This window comes from Denticeps clupeoides, chromosome 13, assembly GCF_900700375.1.
Source record: "Denticeps clupeoides chromosome 13, fDenClu1.1, whole genome shotgun sequence".
Taxonomy (NCBI): domain Eukaryota; kingdom Metazoa; phylum Chordata; class Actinopteri; order Clupeiformes; family Denticipitidae; genus Denticeps; species Denticeps clupeoides.
Genome location: NC_041719.1, coordinates 10,375,112 through 10,394,246, shown reverse-complemented (window position 1 = coordinate 10,394,246; position 19,135 = coordinate 10,375,112). Strand labels below are relative to the sequence as shown.

The following is a 19,135-nucleotide window of genomic DNA, read 5'->3' as shown; positions in this document are numbered from 1 at the left end:
ATCTTTTATGCTTCTCGAATGTTGCGGTCCAAAAAGCATTGCGAGCTGTTTGGATACCTGTCTTTTAATGCAGCCATTAAGTGAGGCAACGCACAGATGTGCTTCCTGTCGGTGAGCCCAAGTTGCGATGGTTGGAGTGACAGGCCAAATTGCATTCGGTTCAGTGCTGTGCACGCCGTGTATATTTGTTTTTGCACTGTCTACATCCAGCAGTATCCAAAGGTGCCAACATTATCTTCTTAAAATACACTAAGATCCGGTAATACTCACAAAACGTCTTTAATTGCTGACATTCTAAGTATCTGGAGACTGTATGTCACTATCCATGGTGATTTTTGGTGTATTATTTAGCTCCTTTGTGGCATTCTATTTATTCTTGTTTGCTGTTTTCATGATCCCTAATCTCACTACAGCTTTTGATCAGATACAACATGCAGAAATTCCACTTTGATCACAGGAACTGAGTTTGTGCACACAAGGAAGCTTCAAACAATGTTTATCAAAGCCTTTTAAAGGCTCATGAAATCAAACACCTTTTTTTTTTTTTTACGTTTAGAGCAAAGGGACAAAACTTCATCCTGCCTTCCAATTATAAATGACAGAACATTTGAGAGGGAACACGAATGTACACCTGAGCAGTGAGCTGTTTCATACTTTTCGTAATTAAGGTTAATTGAGGTGGCCCAAGAAAGAAGGTAGGCTTTCCAGGACAGTGTCTTCCCCTCACCACCCGTCATTTCCGACTTCCCCTTCCGTGCGATAAGCCATGCCCGTCCCACTCCAGTCCTCGCTTCCCCTCTTCATGCCCCCCCCCCAGACTACCCCACTGAGGGGCGGCTTTGTCTCTGCAGCTTTGTGTTCATCCTCCTCACACTCCCCACTCTGCCAGTCCCCGTGAAGTGAGACTGCCAAATTAGCTGCTCAGTAAGTGCAATTTGTGGAGGTGCTTTTTGTGATGTGAACATCCATGCTCTCAAATCCACTTGTTTCGTTGTGCTTTCGGGACAGACGTCAATGAAGGAGCAAGAGACACAGAGAGTTCGCTGTGAATACAGTTCTAATCTCCAGCAGTGGCCCTGACCTGCGCACACACACCAGGCATCAGCAGTTTCTGACAGGCGCCACCTCACAACAAGGAACTTACCCAACATTAACATGTGAGGAATGAGGCCAGGCTCAACAAAGGGTTCTCATTTTTACACACGTATCATTTTAAAATGCACACAACATGGGTACACATTAATCCCACAATGGGGTACGGTTATTTTAATATGCATTTCAAAATACATGTATTGTTCTGAATGCATTTCCTTTTTTATTATTTATGAAATAGAATTGATTTAGAGATAGTTTGTGCATTTTAGAGCTTTAGTATAAATCATTCAGTGCCTGTCATATTAGACTCAATCATTTTTTGTTAACTATTGCCATAATCCTGCAGCCCAAACAGCCGGGGCCAAATTTGTAGAATGTGAGCTGCCTCGTGTTTCCCAATTTGGGTCCAGAGCATAAAGTAACTTGTGTTTGCTTACCGCTGGAGCGCCTGTCCATTTGGAGCGCTTCTCCCCACATGCTGGGAGCGTCAGCGATACAGACATGAAAGCGCTGATCTCTTTCAGACAAGGACAATAACGTATTCAGACGTGATCAGTGGCTGACTTACCATCACGGCCAAACGCCGCGGATCACTGGGTGTTACTGGGAATCGGCCACTTCACACTGCTTATTAATGCACACGCCACGCAGAGAAATAGGATTACGGGCAAATCACACAAATGTTTCAGTGAAAAGACTTTTCCTGACATTTGCAAGTGTAAACTCTGAATTTAAGTACTGTATTTGAGCAGCATGAAAATGATTAGTCCTATTGCAAATCATAATTGTTTCTGGAAAAAAAAAGGGGGGGTGGGATCAATAACACTAATCATGGTGTGACAAATGAACAGCGTCACAGGCCGTCACACTTCATGAGCGGTGTGTGGTGTCTGTGTGACAGATGCGCAGATTTCATTATTTACGGCACTTACAGCTCATCAAAATGCCCAGCGGAAACGGCGCGGTGTGCTCATGCACCGCACACTTCTGAGAAAACAACCAATTTGTTTTAATTTGAACGTGTTTCCATGTGTGTTCCGTGAGTGAGTGAGTGTGTGTGTGATTGAGGATTATGGGGATTCTTGGGTCCTCTCCAGGGAGCTTGGATGGGATGGCTTGTCCCTCAGGGTATGGCAGTCGGCACACTGGATGTGTGTTCCCATAGACTGGAGGTCAACAGCAGTTGTTCAATTTGCCCATCCCACTGGGGACAAGGACCGCTGAGCGCCGCAAATCACAAAGGGCACAACTGTCACCAAATAAAGACGTATAGATTTCAGTCGTGTTCTGATGGAATTCTGGCAAATTTTGGACGGGTCAAATCTTTCCCAGGAAGGGGGCTTCTGGAAAACTGAATGGGATCTTTATGAGCGGTTTTGCTGTGAAATTTCATCATGGTACAATTAGAGTGAGGTTGAGGAGCATTTAGGCTTCTCTGTGTGAGAAATATACTTTGTGAGATTCTCTTCAGAGGTACAATATGATATTGATAACGAGTTATAGCCATTCAACCATTTGCTAATTAAGCCTTAATTATGTCGACAGTCATCCAGTCAACTGATGCAGCCTCCAAATGAGCTTCATTCAAACCATATAACATAGTCCCAAAGCATCCAGCAAATAGAAGTTCAAAGAATGTAAAAATCTGACCCTTTACCTTCAAATTGTGTCATGTTCCGTTACATGAGACGAGATCAAGGGTGATGTTTAACTGACTCTATGCTGATATTTGTGGTGGATGAGAAAGTAGTAGGCCTCATTAACATATCACACGAGGAGCCCAGCCATCAAACATCGCCAGCGCGAACCTGCTGCCCATCAAGTTTGATGATAAGTGAAACCACTGCTGGGTGCTGGCAAAATGAGCACCATTACGTCTGCAGGAACACTGTCATTTGAGTAAAGAGTGCCAGTCAGAGGGATGCAGTCCGGCTGGGATACAGTGCTTTATATTACAAAGGGAGGGTGATGGGGGAGACTGCAATTTACCTGGTAGGCCTCTGAGGTGCCAGCTAGCAGGGGGGAGCAGAGCATCCGTAATCAGGAGAGGAGGGCTCTGGGCAAACCGGAGGCATCTCGGTTTGTTGGCTCACACATGGGTCACATATTATTAGTCCTTGCGCCAATCTACGGTACAGGTCATGACCCATCAGTCCCAAACGATTATCTATTATTTCAACCTACAGGAGATGAAATGACCCTTTTAAAACGTATAAAAGTGATGCTTTTTTTCCCTTCAAAAATGTATGTTGGCAGATTTAATATGTTAGTTTTTTTCAGTAAAATAAATAACTTAGACGAAAGCTACCTTGAAGTTTCCATTGTAGAATGTCTTCCTGTTCAGACACAATTCAGGATGATTAGATTTGAGCGGTTCGCCCTGTGAATGACAGGAAATGCGAAAGAGTCACAGCACTTCATGTTCATGAAGCGAAATATGGAGAATCCAGCTGAATCTGCCTCCACATCTGTCATCTTCAGGGTTAAAGAGACCCAGATGGCCCACTAGCTGGCATGGAACCAATGCCTGGTGTGCATCGGATGCCAAGATTGAAGAGGGAAAGTTCTCGCCTCTCAATTCACGTCTCAGGTCTCTCTGACAGCAGATGTTCTCAGAAATGTTATTGAGTGACAGTTTGCGTTGTTGCAATCGTCAGTTAATCACTCTCATTTCCAAAAAAAGGCCCCCAGCAGACGCTCTGAATAGAAAATTAAAGCGTCTCAGCTGACACATATCAAAGCAATTCACATAGGTCCTGACATCCCATGCATAACATGCAACTTCATTGGATATTACTTTGCTTTAATGGCCCACAGCTGATCGTTGATTTGGACATTTTAAGGGGCATTAATGATTTGGGGACACTAATCACATTGGAGCATATTTGTTTTGTCCACTGATTTCAAGACACGCTTTCTCCAGACGTTTGTGGAAATGGCACTCATCATTACCATCTTTTATATTAAGTCCATTAAGTGATAATTGAACTTGGAGTGCAGACGATAAAACCCTGCATGGCAGCCTGTGTCCAGCCACTCTTCTCTCTGCACCCTGCAGTAAATGATATACCTTATGGTGTAAATATGGCACTCGTATTTCATTGAAATTTCAAAGCATATTAGTGTTATCCATAACCCTCAGGCAATTGGCCTTTTATGCCAGCTGATTTCCAGCCTTGATAATATTAAGTGGAATTTGGACCCTCATATCTGTTCTAAAATGGCCTGAACTGCTAGCTCATATGAATATGTAAATTTTTTGTATAAGGAAATCTCCTATTTTGCAAAGAAAGAATAACTAATCCCCTCTAAGATCACAAACTTAAAATTCATATCACTGTGGACATTATTTAATGTCCATTTCTGTTCATATTGGAAAAAGTAAATATGATAAATATTATTTAAATGACATTTCAAATCAAAGATGGGGGGGAACTCATTTTAGATTTTTACTGCTGCCTGTTACTATCCTATTCAAAGATAAATTTTCCTTATGACAGCAGTAATTTAAAAAGATGCTGTTAAGGATGCAAAAAATAATAAAATAATTTATTTCTAACCCATATTTGCTTAAATGTTTAGAATGTTTTTTTATTCTTTTTAATGGTATTACACTAATTCTATTCATTTTGTTGCAATTTATTATGTTATTTTCCTCAACATTTTCTATCTTTTTTTCCCTTCGACCTTTTGAAGTTGAGCATTTTTTAAATGGTTTAATTACTTCACAAAGTGATTCAATATTTATCAAGGACAAATGATATCTCCCACAGGGGAGGCTACTCTGGCAAAATAATATTTATTTTATTCTTATCAAGTCATTTAAATTGCTGTCATTGTTTCATGGAAGGGAGAAACTGATAAGTCTAAAAAGTTCTCAACTAGTTTCCTTTGAATTCTGAATGGAAGCCAGCCACACACGATCTCGGCCTGTGCCAGAAAGCACAGTTCACTGCCGAAGACAATATTTAGTAAATGCTGCCTTCGCTGTTTTACAGATAATTCAAAATGCCTCAGCAAATTATCAAAATTTAATTAGCAATATAAATGCCAGAAGGAGCACATTATGTGCAATTGTCTTGCTATCTTTCCAGAAATTAGTCTTTTTAAATGAATTTGCTGTATTAATCATCTGAAAAAAATATTTTGATCACTGAATTAATAGTTTTCCATCCTGTTTTTAGGTATTCATTGACATAGGTGATTGCCTCTTAATTACTACACCGGCCTCCTCCTATTCTCTCTTATTAATTCATGTTTTCTGGCACAGTCCCAAAAGGCAGCCTTGCCCTATATCTTCTAATTACTTCTGTAATTGAATTTGCTCACTGTTTCTTGGGTAGTTTTTTAAGTGACTGTTTGTTCTGAGGTTTATTGTGTCTTTGTATGTCAACCCTCTGCAGACAGAACAAGCTGCGCCTCTTTTTCTCCCTCTCTTTCTCTCTCTCTCTCTCTCTCCCTCTCTGTCTCTCTCATTTCGCATTAATTTTCCACCGCCTGCCCCCCTCTTCTTTCTTTTTTCTTTTTTTTTTTTTTTTATTAATACCTGCGCTTTTGCGCCCAGGCCCGCCGAGCAAATGCCACAACTGGGATGGAGGAGCGGGGAGGGAAATTAATTAATTAGGAGCGCTGAAACAATTACCCCGGGCCGTTCGCATTTATTCAACGGCTCAACCCTCCACAGATTTGAGGAGTAGCTTGAAGTGCCACCGCAGATATGGCGCCTGCAAGTACATTTCTTCTGTTCCCTCAACAACGCTATTTACGCCGGGCGTTCCCAGAGCCATCGGAAACTGCCACTCACAGGCTGCCATGGCCCTCATGAAGTGATCTTTTTTGAAACGACTGCTGTGCAGCATTCCAGCCATGTTCCGCGGAACATTTAAGACTTTGTGAGAGAAATAAAAAGGAAATGCATGAATATATGAGATGACCAGGGGACATCCAGAGGTGCACTGATCCCCACAAAGCCTGGGATTAATGCGGTAATTGAATGTTGTGCGGAAACGCTGGAAAGGTGTGCAGCTCTCTGAGGCTCAAGACGCGGGACGTCATGGGATGCAGATGTCCCATCCTCTTGCCTGGATGAGTGGACACTCACCGCGTCCCCCTTATCTGTGCCTATCGAGGCCAGGCGGCCAGCCACTGATGGGCCTGGAGGGCTCATTGTGCTCATGTCAGAGGCCATTATCCCGGCGATTCGCCTGAAAATTCTTCCCCGGTTTGACAGTGTGTCTTTGAGAAAACTTTCCCCCCTGCTCCCATTGATTTATTTTCCTTGCTGCTCCTATCTCCCACTTCTTTTGTTTCCTTATCGTGGCTTCAGGTTATTATGTGCAAAGTATTGACAGGACTAGGAGGCTGTGGTCGATGGAGAGCTAATGCATCCGTAATCCTGCCTTTGTTATGGTGGAATGTTTCGGTCAGGTCTCCGATGGGGAGAGAGGTGCAAAGCTGTTGATCCCAGTTTTATTTTGTTGGGAAGCCCATCCATCAATCAAAGCGAGAACCATCTGACTGCTGAATGACACCAGGACTCAGCTGAAGAAATTTGATAACGCCGTATTGTCAGACAGTTCTCCTCTTTTTTTTTTTTTTTGATAAGAAATACATTTGACTGAGGCAGATAAGCACAGACGAGGTGACACAGAGTGGGTGACACACATGCCACAGGAGGAACCCCCCACCCCCAACTTCCCACAGCTTTGGTGTGAATGGTAGTTTTGGCAAACATCACAAATGCCGATTGAAATCCTGCAGCCGTAGTGGATGTGCCGGGATTATTTAATAAGATGCCTGATAGTAACAACACTTCCCCATCGGGTTCTGTCGACAGCGGTGTCGCGGGGGAACGCTACATAAAGTGAAATGTAATGCCTTATTTTGCTGTGGGTTTAAGGGCCGCGCCGCATTGTCGCGCTCTGCGCAGGGGTATTGTATGAGCAGGTATCAACGGCGCCACTTTGTGTAATGCCACTCGATATCAAGGGTCCACAGCCATTCTCAATAGTCAGAAGGGAAGCACACTGCACGCCTCTAGTGCACCTTTACCATATTCGTATCACGCTCGCCGAAAGCAGTTTCTCTCTGAAACACGATGATGCAAAAACTGCGGTTTGACACAGTAAACCAATTTATTTAAAGCCACCAAAATATTTGTTTTTTATAAAAACTGTATATCAAATTATGTACAGTATGTTACAATAACCATGTAGTAGATGAATTTAGAAGATTATTCTGTATAAAAAAAAAAATCTTCACTGGTCCATTTTCAGAAGTGGAGGGACACTGACCCATAAAAAAGATCTCGGAGAAAGGCTTAAGAAAGACTAAAATTACCAGAGGGCAAGAAAATGGACGTTATTGTGACCCGTACATTAACACACTGTATGATTAAGTTAGTTTTTGTGCTCGTAATGACTAGAGGCTAAGGAGTCAGGAAAGGGAAAAAAAATCAATGTAAGAGTGCCACAGATTAGCTTGACAAATTACATGCGCTCGGCTAGTCCATTGTACAGTATGGCCCCTATATTCTAAAGACGATGCCACAAGATGGAGCTGCCAAATGGCGTATGGACTCCGAGATCATTTTTATTGATTTTGCACGGAACATCAATGGGACGAATTGGGGGTAGTCCTGGGAGTCGGTTTGGGATGTATGTCAGGAGAGGCCCAAATGCCTCTGCAACAATGGCCCAGAGACGGACAGCTGTCATTGTTCCTCTCCATGTCATATCGCTGGCGGAATCGCTTCAACACGAGATGAGATTCCGCCGACCCGCAAAGGTGGCTTTTATGATATGTCTCGTGGCCATGTTTGTGCCTTCGAAGCAAGTGCGGCGTCTAATTCTGCTGCCGGGAGCGGCTGAAAGGCGGCATTTGTAAGGAACTAATGGGAGTCGTCTGTTTTGGGAAATAAATCACGACTTACTGCAGAGAAAAAGGGTCTATCATGACATAGTAGTGCTTCGTCCGTGGGCGTGGATGTCTGAAATGAGATAAGGTGAAGTTATCTTCACAGTTTGTCCCAAAAAATAAATTCTGCGGTCGTTCCTTTCAGCAACCCAGAACGTTTTAACGCTAATTCAGCCCGGCATCGGCGTGTTTGAGCTTCCAGACACACGTGTGTAATGCAATCATTTTAGCCCATCAACGTGGATCCGTAGCGAAGGTACATGGCAGCATTAAGCGCAGCAGATGTTAACGGTGGGAGGTAAAAGGGCTGTCAGCGGTCCGTTCCTTGCCAAAACACACAAACACACACACACACTTGCATTCCCTCTCTCTGTCTCTCTCGCCCACACACACACACACACGCGCGCGCACACACACACAGTGGGGAGGCAGATGTTGCAAACTGTTGCGCACCGTTTGTGTGGTTTTATTGTGCTGTTTAAGGGAACGTTTCGCTGAGCCCCGGCCTCTCCCATGGCGATCCCGCAATTCCCAGATGCCGAGAACGGATGGCTCGGGACGCTCTCTTTGCTTTTCACAGGCCGGCCAAACCACGATGATTTATCTTCCCGCGGGCCGGTGCCGTTTACGGGCTAGTTGTGAAATTCTACAACTAGTGTTTAAACAAGGGGGAAGAAAGCCAGGGGCGGCCAAACGGGTGTCAAGTCACGGCCTGTCTGCTGGAGGAGGCTGTGCCGTCTGAGACCTCCCTGGTGTTCCCACATTAGGCAGAGAGCGCGATGTTGTTTTGCTGGAGTGGGCGGTGGCAGGTGGGGGTCTGGGGGTCACCGGCAGAGTGCGTTCTACAATATAAAAGTAAATAAGGTGAACTGATAGCGAAATTGCTTTCATGTTTGCATGCAGAGCTTGTCAGTAATTACTTAACATAGAAATATGAGTTCCAGTTCAGGTATTATGAGTGTTCCTCGTGTTGCTAAATTGCACTGTTAAAAAAAATCACCAGGGCGATCGGACGTGTCTCTGTTTCTGAATCCTTCGTCCGCAGAGTTGAAGACGACAAGACTTATTGTCTCTTCTCTCACAGTGGAGGTGTGTGTGTGTGTGTGTGGGGGGGGGGCATTCATTGATTTTCACGTCCACAAGGGACTGGTCTTTATTTTTTTTCCAGATTCACTCGGCTTTTGCAAAGTCCACCACAAGATAGCCGTATTGATCCAGGGCTCTGGACGGCCATCAAAACAAAGCTTTCCACCTCTATCAAAGGCAGCTGAGCCCTCAGATGCTCTTCCAGAGCCGGTGTCTGGAGTATATGTCTATCTCCTCCCGGCCTGGAAGGATGAGCTCGCTTAGTCCTCACCACTGCGACAGGGTGGACTTGACGCCAGCTAGGCCAGCGGACGAGGGACAATGGGTCCCACCTTTGGTCGCCAGCCGTGGTCCGTCCCTTTAGGACATCTAGATGCTTCCCCCAACTCAGGAACCAGGCCTAGGACAGATAAAGGCCTCAGATGGGTGCAGGGTCTCAGAGGTTCTGACGCTCTCCTGCTCTTTGCAGATGGGAAATCACCGAAGCAAAATATTCCAGGTATCTTTCACGCGTCTACTGTTTTGATGTCCATGGCCCAAAGACGGAGGAAACGAGAAGCTCCAAGATCATTGTCAGATGACTGTAATTAATTGAGGCAAGGTTGCACCGAAAGTGTGAATCTGATTATCTCCTACATTCACTGTGAAGGATTACAGATTATCCTCCTGGCCGGCGACTGAACCTGCGGTGGCTCTCGGTGCTGAAAAGAATCGTATCTGACATGTTGAGGTCTGGCCAGACGTGGCGGGCTGCAGGTGCGGGGTGTGTTCCTGTGGCACGCTGCAAGGTATCGCTAACGCTAACATGTCACCGGAGTCTGAGAGGTATCATCTTATGATGCTTTTGGGTTTCTTGGTCCGATTCTAAATTACTCTCCACACTTAATTACAGGGGATGAGGGGAACGCCTCATTTCTCTTTGTTATAGGCTAAGCTTTCAGTAATCCCAAACAAAGGGCCAGGATCTGGAAGCTATAGGATTTGCAGGCGGGATTATAGTCTCGTGGATAATGATGTGCAGTCAGCAGAAGCAAAGCTTTATTTTAATTCAAATTGGCCAGTAAACAAAACCCTCTGCTATGTCTGATGGTGAGAATAACTGTCTAGTAAGCACTGTGACAGCACATCACTGCTTCTGCCACTTAGCGGGATCTATTATGGGTATTATAGTGAGCAGGTATTCACCGATCTAATGGGACTTCACTATCTATTCACAATTATTGTTGTTACATGCTGTTTGTCACATGATGTCTTTCTAAATAATTTTTATATCTGGGGGTGGGGGGCGGGGGGGGGGGGGGGCAGGGGGAAATGATTTGAAGAATTCATTTCCTATTTGCTGTATTTTCTTGCTTTGGTCATTACATGGTGGTACCGATCCTTACGATGTCTTACCGTTTCATGGATGCATGCATGTACATGAAATCTGCATGTATAATTATATTTTTATGCTGCCTTTGCATTGGATCAGGTTTACTGTATTGCTTTATTCGCATGTTATGTAATATAATGTAAAAACATAATTGCCATAAAGAACTCAAAGATCACAATCTTTTTTAAGTGACATTTATTTCCCCTACAGCATCTGGTTTGAGCAAAAAAAAAAACTCTGCAAACACAAATAAATATATGAAAGCATTTCTTGTATGTTAGTGTGTGTGTGTGTGAAAGCATAAGATGTATATTGAGATTTAGCCAATAAAAGATTATTAAAGAGTTATCAGCATTAAATATAATTATTTTATGCCATTACTTGCCCAGCGGCCAGCGTGATAATAGTTAAACCAGGTGTGTTTGTTGATCCCGTCCAGATTCCTTTTAATTAACATGAACCCTGAAGCAAAAAGAAGAGCAAATATAAGACATATGTTCTTCCATTTCAGTTCACTCGGACTCCCGATTCCTGATAATGTGCTCAGATGCAAGTCGGACGAAACGCTGTTTTTTTTCCTCCACTCTTCCATGGTCGTGATGAAAACTCAAAGCCTGTTTAATTACATATTTTTTTCAAGTGGAAAATGGTATATTAGACAGGAAAGAAGTGCGAACATGCCAACTAGTCTGGATTATATTTCACAGCGGCACTTGGCACCACATTATACATGTTACATTATACATGATATATGCCACCAGTTTTACCCTCCCTTAGTGACTTTCACCTCATGCTGTCCAAACAGCACTACATATTTACAAAGACGGAGCATTACAGGGAATACTGTGATATTACTCATATTTATTTCCCCCTTTTTTTCCAAGCGGGGTGCACTTGTTCCTTGGATTACGTGTGTCACCGACGACATGCGTTGTCGCCCCGCGCCTTGCCTGATTACCAGGCTTTCAGCGGAGCCTGGCCTCATCGCCGGCCTGCATGGCGACCTCCACTGCTCCTCTGGCAGCACCAGGCCCTGAAGAAGTTGATGCGGCGGATCATCTCTGACAGTGACTGACAGGTCTCTCGCCCCACAGCGCTTCCCATTGATTACGGATTCCGTCCAGCCCACGACAAAACACGGCTGGGGTCAGTAGAGTGTCGCCCGCCCATTAGTTTGGCCTTGTGCAGCCGCACTCACGCATGTGGAAATTATGATATGAATGCGCAGTTTCTATTTGGAACACATAGTGAGGAAAAAAAATACAGGCCGTGGTCCCACTAAATGAACCAGCCATAAAAAAAAGGCATTTCAAGATCAAATTAATAATACGATAATAATTACTAACAGTAAACCGTCTAATCCTCTTCGTAATAATACTTAAAGCCGGGGAAGTTCTCTTTGACTTTTGAAGGAATGGGGGGGGGCTTTGAAAGTGAGTTCTGTGAAGAAAGAGGCAGAAAAAGATGAAACATTTACAGATTATTAATATATCTATTTATTTATTTTTCCACCAGCCTCCTAAATATAACGCTATGGAGGCGATTACTGTTATTTTGTGTGTGTGTGTGTGTGTGTGTGTGTGTGTGTGTGTGTTATTAGACTCCCTCCCTCTGCTGCGTGCACCTTGCGAGCCAATTAGCGCTTCAACTCGTTATTGGCTCGGCATTCCTATAGAAAAGGGACACACAACCTTCCCTGCCCCGCCCTGCGACAGGGACGGAGTGGCGGTGGCCCTGCGCGTCCGGGACCCGGCGTCGCGGCGTATCGGTTACCCCGCGGCCTTAATTACAGCCGAAAGGCGAACACGCTGTAAGTTAAAGCGGCCCGTTTGCTCGTCTGCGTTCACCTGATTTCAGTTTGAATGCTTCACGTCCCAACAAAACGTCCCTCACGCTCGTGTCACGCACACGTCGCCAAACGCACGAATAGCACCATTACGCAATAATAAAAAAAATTATTATAAATAATAATAATGGCTTGTGCGTGTGGGTCCCAACGTAGCAACGTGTGTGCAAATGGGGAGGAGGAGAGCGAGAGAGAGAGAGAGAGAGATGGAGTGGGGGGGGAATCTTTATCAAATTCCCATTCTTCGCCTTTCAATAACCCGAGCCCGTTACCTCACGCCTGCTTTTGTTGGCCCCATACAAGAGAGAACAAAATGGTTATTCAGGAGCGCGCTTTAGATTTTTATTGTGGGTAGTATTCACAAAGCGCACTGTTATTGTATTAAAATGGAACCATCTGTAGCAGAAACAATGCCTTTCAAATTATCTTTGAATACCCAGTGGCAAAAAAAAAAAAATATATATATATATATATATATAAAGCTTTTCCTTCTCATTATGTTTGGTGGGGGTGGCACACTTGGTATAACTGACTTTTGTTGTTCTTGCCGCGTTCTTTTTCTTTCTTTTCTTTTTTTCCCCCTCTTCTTCCTCTCTTTTAAACGGCCCCTTCTTTTCTTGTTCCAAGGGGCTGAGGAGCGGAGAAGCCGGGGAGCTTTGCGCGCCGCCGGATCTCCGGTGCCGCCGCGCGGGGGCTGGAGAGGAGCGCGCCGGGGGAGGAGGACGGCGGCCCGGCCTGCGGGGACGTGAGACGAGCTGCTCGCTTTTTAAATTCTCTCTCTCTCTCTCTCTCTCTCTCTCTCTTCTTTTTTTAAAAAATAAATTCGGTGGCGTGAGGAGACGTTGCTCGGCGGGGCTTCGCGTCGTTTCCCGAACGTTTAAACAGTGAGTACTTTTCGCTCAAGTTTCTAACCTCGTTAACGCGCGGCTAATTAACAACTATAATAATAATAATAATAATAATAATAATAATATACGTTCGCCTTCATCGTCGTAATTTGGACGCAGATTTTAATCCGGTCCCGTAAATGAACCGTTAGAATGGAGGTCGCCGCACTCACCGTCACAGTGACAGTCGGTCTGGAAGCGGTGGCGGCTTCTCTCTCCGCCCGGCGGCGTGCGGCGGCGGAGCTGCCGTTACCGCGGCCTCTAGCGGCCAGTGGAGCCCATCATCATCATCATCATCATCATCCTCATCCCCCTCATCATCGTCATCACGGCCGTCTGGACCCGAACCAGAAATAATCCGTTTCCCACGGTAGCCCACTTATTATTTACTGATATTATTCAGATGAGGACCAATAGACTTTTATAAAAAAAAAAAAAGAGTAATAATGTTATGAATTATTGGAATAGAATTTAATTTTTTTACTGAAAAATAAGATCGTTACTTATTACATATTACAAATAAGAATACATTTAAAGGCGTTGTAATATAACAACTTTTTTAAATTATGTAAATGTTAAAAATCTTTACAAATACAGCAATTTACTTCCAACGATGATTAAATAATGTGTAATTTATAGGAGAAAAAAAATAGTCACATTCATACACGTTGTTCTCGCTATTTGTACGAAGAGTTTCTGTCGGCCAGCGGTGGCTGCTGGGAAATTCATCCTCCGAGGTGCTGCCGATTCCCTGCTGCTCCATTCGGAATAAAGCAGATTAGGATTGGCGGCGGGGGACGCACTCACATGCAGATGGAGGGCGCGGGCGTGCCCACTTGCATGAGAATGGCGCCGCGTCCCTGTCGCACCCGAGCCAGGCGACCCTCGCCGAAGGAAATAAATACAAATTCTGGGGACATCGTTGTCATTTAAATCCACGTCCTGTATGTTTACAATCGGTCATACACGCGTGGAACCTTCCCGTCCGCGAGATCACGATCCCTTTTAAAATGACAATTTTACCACGCGGACAGGGACAGGTGACAACACCGACGGCGTCGTGGCCTCTGTGGTTTCGGTTCTTGCTGTTGTCTTGAGTAGTAGATTACTATTTATTGTGCGTGCGTGTGTGTGTTAAGAGTCGCAGTCGGAGTAATGGCCGGTAGAGGGCGCCATTGCAGTGCTCATCCACTCGCACGTGCTCCGCTCCTCAAACTATGCGCAAGTCTAGCCGTGTTTCAACACACAACTTGATATTTTTAGCCGCATCACGCAGCCAGCACACACACACACACACACACACACACACACACACACGCAAAATAAAAATGGATCAATGAATAAAATAAAACGCACACGAGCGTCTGGGCTTCTTAAAGCGAGCGTTGACTTTTTTCTCTTCTTTCTTTCTTTCTTTCTTTCTTTCTTTCTCGACCTCTTACTTTTGTCACCGAGTACATTTCAACAACAAAGGTTCTCCAAACGAAATGGAAGCAAACGTAGTCGAGCTTTTGTTCGCCCTGATGTAACGACAATGGCCGAAACAAAACTCCTCGTTTGTGATGGACGTGTCCCCATCTTTCTCTTTCTCTTTTTAACCTCGCTCAGCTCCATTCCATCACTTCTCACCACTCTGTCCATCAGATGAAGTAAAACAGACTAATAAGCACGTCGCTATACTTTGCATAATTACAAAAAAAAAATCCTGCTATAGGGAAATTACGGAGACGATTATATATTTAAAAGTTACCCTGAGAAGTTTCACTCGCTGTGAAAAGTTCCTTCTGGTTTTACTTCTGGCAGTACATCCAGTATGTTCTTCTCCGTTAAAAAAAATTACATGAGAATGAAACCATAAGAGAATAAAGTGAGAATGAAACCATAATAAATACAATAAATAGTTTCTGGAAAATAAAAAGAAATATCAGTGCATAAACAAAATTAAGTTGAGTACTTATGCCGTTTTTTTTTTTTTTTTTTTTACTTTAGTAGGCTGCTTGCTATGATAAATTTATGGCTTCCATTGGCTGTTCGAGTCCCTGCCTCGGTGCCACCGCTGACCGCGAGTAACCCCGCCCCTTTATGCAAATGAGGGAGACACAATCCCGCTCCGTGATTGGTCAGGTAGAACCCATTTATTCCCTGACAGCCCTCGTCACATGAATGGTTGTCTATTAACTTGTTCAAAAAAGTATCGAGAGTTGTCAAGGCTCTGGCGGCGAGGGGGACGCAGTTTGTTGATTCTTAAAAAAAAAATTCAATAAAAAAATTAAAAGAAGAGTAAAAAGAGAAGAAAGTTTGAAGGCGCGGAGCAGCAGGACCGACGGGGCACCCGGGCGACAGGCAGCGCGACGCGTGGGGCTTTTTTCTTCGGTGGAAACGGCGAGAAAGTTACCGCCGGCGGCAGGTAACCGTACCGGAGCGCCCTGGACTGGACCGGACCGCTCTCCCCGCTGGTGAGGCACGCACCGCCCAGAAACGCCGTTCCGATGTATAACATGATGGAGACCGAGCTGAAGCCCCCGGCGCCCCAGCCCACCGGGGGCACGGGGAACACCAACTCGTCCGGGAACAGCCAGAAGAACAGCCCGGACCGGGTCAAGAGACCCATGAACGCCTTCATGGTGTGGTCGCGGGGCCAGCGGCGGAAGATGGCGCAGGAGAACCCCAAAATGCACAACTCGGAGATAAGCAAGCGGCTCGGGGCCGAGTGGAAGCTGCTGTCCGAGAGCGAGAAGCGACCCTTCATCGACGAAGCCAAGCGCCTGCGGGCTCTGCACATGAAGGAACACCCGGATTACAAATACCGACCGCGCAGGAAAACCAAGACCCTGATGAAGAAGGACAAGTACACGCTGCCGGGCGGGCTCCTGGCTCCGGGGGGCAACGCCATGGGCGCGGGCGTGGGCGTGGGGGCCGGCCTGGGCGCCGGGGTCAACCAGAGGATGGACGGCTACGCGCACATGAACGGCTGGACCAACGGGGGCTACGGCATGATGCAGGAGCAGCTCGGCTACCCGCAGCACCCCGGCCTGAACGCGCACGGCGCCGGCCAGATGCAGCCCATGCACCGGTACGACATGAGCGCGCTGCAGTACAACTCCATGGGCGGCTCGCAGACCTACATGAACGGCTCGCCCACCTACAGCATGTCCTACTCGCAGCAGGGCGGCCCCGCCATGGCCCTGGGCTCCATGGGCTCGGTGGTCAAGTCGGAGTCCAGCTCCAGCCCCCCCGTGGTCACGTCGTCCTCGCACTCGCGCGGGGCCGCGCCGTGCCAGACCGGGGACTTACGGGACATGATCAGCATGTACCTGCCCGGGGCCGAGGTCCCGGAGCAGACCGGCCAGAGCAGACTGCACATGTCCCAGCACTACCAGGGCGCGCCGGTACCGGGCACGACGATCAACGGCACGCTGCCCCTGTCGCACATGTGAAGCGCGGCCTGGAACTTTTTACACACGCGGGACTTTATTTTTGTACAGAACACTGTTGGAGGGGGGAGAGGGAGAGAGAGAAAGAGAGGGGTGGGGTGGGATGGGATGGGATGGGGGGTACGGGGTGGAAAAGTTGTTGTATAGAAACTCAAGGAAAGAACACAAACGAATTTTTTTCTTATTTAAAGAAAATCTCTAGGTGAACGGTAGGAGCTCGACAAAAAGCTTTTTTTTCCTCTCTTTTCTTTCTTTCCTTTTTTTTCGGTTTCAAAGGTGTATGAGAATTCGAAGGTAGAAAAGGGTGGGTGGGTTTGGGGGGGGGCAATCAAATGTTTTATTATCGCAATCAGCTTTTGTACAGTATTTATCAAATACATAATCAGATTGTAATGTTTGTAAACTACAAGAAGTTACATTTTTTATAAACATCAGTTCTGCTAAATGAATAATTAATTAATAAGGTCAGGAATGACAGGATTGATTGAGTTCAATAAACTCAGCTCACTCAGCAAACAGTAGAAGGAAGGAAAGAAATGATGTAAACCAGGTAAATGTTTCTCCTTGAAGGTAAATAGTACTAAACCATTTTATAATTTAGTTTTAATTGAGAGGAAACGAATTTAAAAAAAAAGAAAAAAGAAAGAAAAAAAACTCTCACAGGTTATAGTTAATTTATATTTTGTCTCCCACTTTCCATTGGTTAGAGGTATGAAGTTTGTGTTCATTACTTTCTCATGGTTTTGTAAATTTTCTGTATATTTACTGTGACATTTTAAGTTTTTTATTTTCAAGTTTTTTTTTTCCTTTCCGTAGATGTATTTTAAAAAAATATGTGGCCTGTACGCAGTTGCCAACACTCCATGTATATATTTGAACTAATAACATCATTATAACAGTTACAATTTCAGCTGAGTTTTTTTCAATATGCAGTTTGAAATGAATAAATTTTGGAAATTTGGATATTTGAAATTGTTTTTTGTTTTTATTTACCATTCAGATTTTGTCATTTCTCCTCGTGCCCCTTGTTGACTTTATTTAAAATAATAACAAAAAAAAATCATGATAATAATACTACTAATAAGTTCAAATTGTACATTTGTACATCAATTGCCGGTATGAGATTCTGCCCAGTTATTAAATAGATTTATAATACTGACATAAAAAAATGAATGTTCAACCAAGACAGATTCATCCTAAAAGTAAGTAGTGCTGGTATTTTTTTTACCAGGATTTTTTATTTGGAGGGGTGAATTTTTACAAAATGCACACACAGAACCAAAAAAAAAATAAAATAAAAATGGGGGGGGGCAAAAAAATATATATATGAATAACGTTTCTGTTTTTTTTTTTTCTTTCGCTCAGGACGCGAGGAAAAGCCAAATCCGGGTCTCCGCGGCGGAAGCTGTGCGTGGGGAAAAACGTGGGAGACGCGCGTCAAGGTAGTTCCTCCTTCCTCTGCGTGTCCGTCCCGTTTCCTTCGCTTCCGGCCTTCACCTGCGGCCTTGACTGACGCCTGTCAGTCACCTCTGAATAAGCGTTACGCGGCGTCGTAAGACGTGTAAGGCACCTTCGGGCGAGTCCGGCCCGCGTAAGAGCGGAGCTGGCGCTGCTACTCCCCGAGTAAAGGGTGTGGACGGGCTTCCATTACACCGAGTCTCGGGGGAGCGCGGCTCGCATTAGCCGCTAAATGAATATTTGACGAGGCGTTATTCCGACAAGCGCGCGTCCCCGCCGGACTCCTGGGGGGAGGGGGGGGGGTCAGGGCGCGCCGCCGTTCCCGTCCATTATTTATAGGGGCCGCTTGATAAAGTGGCGCTTTGGAAGGTCGCGATCCTGCGGGATTACCGGGATGTAACGCGTCCCTGCGTCCATAAACCGAGGACAACGTGCGTGTTTATATAAAAAAAAAAGATGTGTAATTGAATAGAGCAGGACATTATTAAAAAGGGACTTTGTGTTTGGTGTGTGCGTGCGGTCGTAATGAAACGTTTCTGTATATATAATACAGCGCCGTCCCTCCAGAAAGTGTCCCGGGTCCCCGGATGGGGTGACCGTCCCTCCACCGGGCTCCACTGGGGCTTTTTTTTGGAGAGATATTTGAACAGCAACAGGTGGTAAGCGCTGCACCTTCCATATCTGGAAAAAAAAAACGCTTTTCTTTAGTGACGTCACAGCGGTCCCAACGCCGCGAGAAAATAATACTCTGGATAAAGAAATACTTTCAGGGTAACGATAAAACTACGGTCAGAACGATGTTTGCAGGACGTTATTAATGACCACAGGTATTGGACCAGGAAATTTTAACAGTCTCACTTTTATTAGGGAAAATTTACAAATGTAGGGAATAGCACAATTGGAAAAACCGAATCGAAACAAAAAAAGTCGAGGATTAAAATAAAACCGATTATTTATATTTATATATACACGCACACAACAAATGTAATTTAACGCCAAAATATTTGATCATAAAATTAAACGATAAATAAATAATAACAAA

At 44.9% G+C, this 19,135-nt stretch overlaps 1 protein-coding gene and 1 long non-coding RNA gene across 13 annotated transcripts in view; one reads left to right on the top strand and one right to left on the bottom strand.

Annotated features, from left to right (window-relative positions):
- sox2 (SRY-box transcription factor 2) overlaps nt 1–19,135 on the top strand; it is a 73,657-nt gene that overhangs the window by 40,441 nt on the left and 14,081 nt on the right. For 2 of the 12 annotated variants that reach the window (XM_029000668.1, XM_029000670.1), the window contains 2 exons: nt 11,563–11,614; nt 12,942–16,698. In XM_029000668.1, coding sequence (XP_028856501.1) covers nt 15,691–16,638 — 948 coding nt within the window. In that variant the 5' untranslated portion in view covers nt 11,563–11,614; nt 12,942–15,690 and the 3' untranslated portion in view covers nt 16,639–16,698. Of the gene's footprint in view, nt 1–10,420; nt 11,615–12,263; nt 12,279–12,819; nt 12,837–12,941; nt 16,699–18,000; nt 18,078–19,135 lie in introns of those variants that run through there. The other 10 variants (XM_029000666.1, XM_029000665.1, XM_029000672.1 and 7 more) reach the window with 8 other exon arrangements.
- Nucleotides 18,732–19,135, bottom strand: part of LOC114802051 (uncharacterized) — a 39,805-nt gene continuing 39,401 nt past the window's right edge. The window contains exon 3 of the long non-coding RNA XR_003751681.1: nt 18,732–18,774. This is a non-coding gene — a long non-coding RNA (uncharacterized LOC114802051). The remainder of the gene's footprint in view (nt 18,775–19,135) is intronic.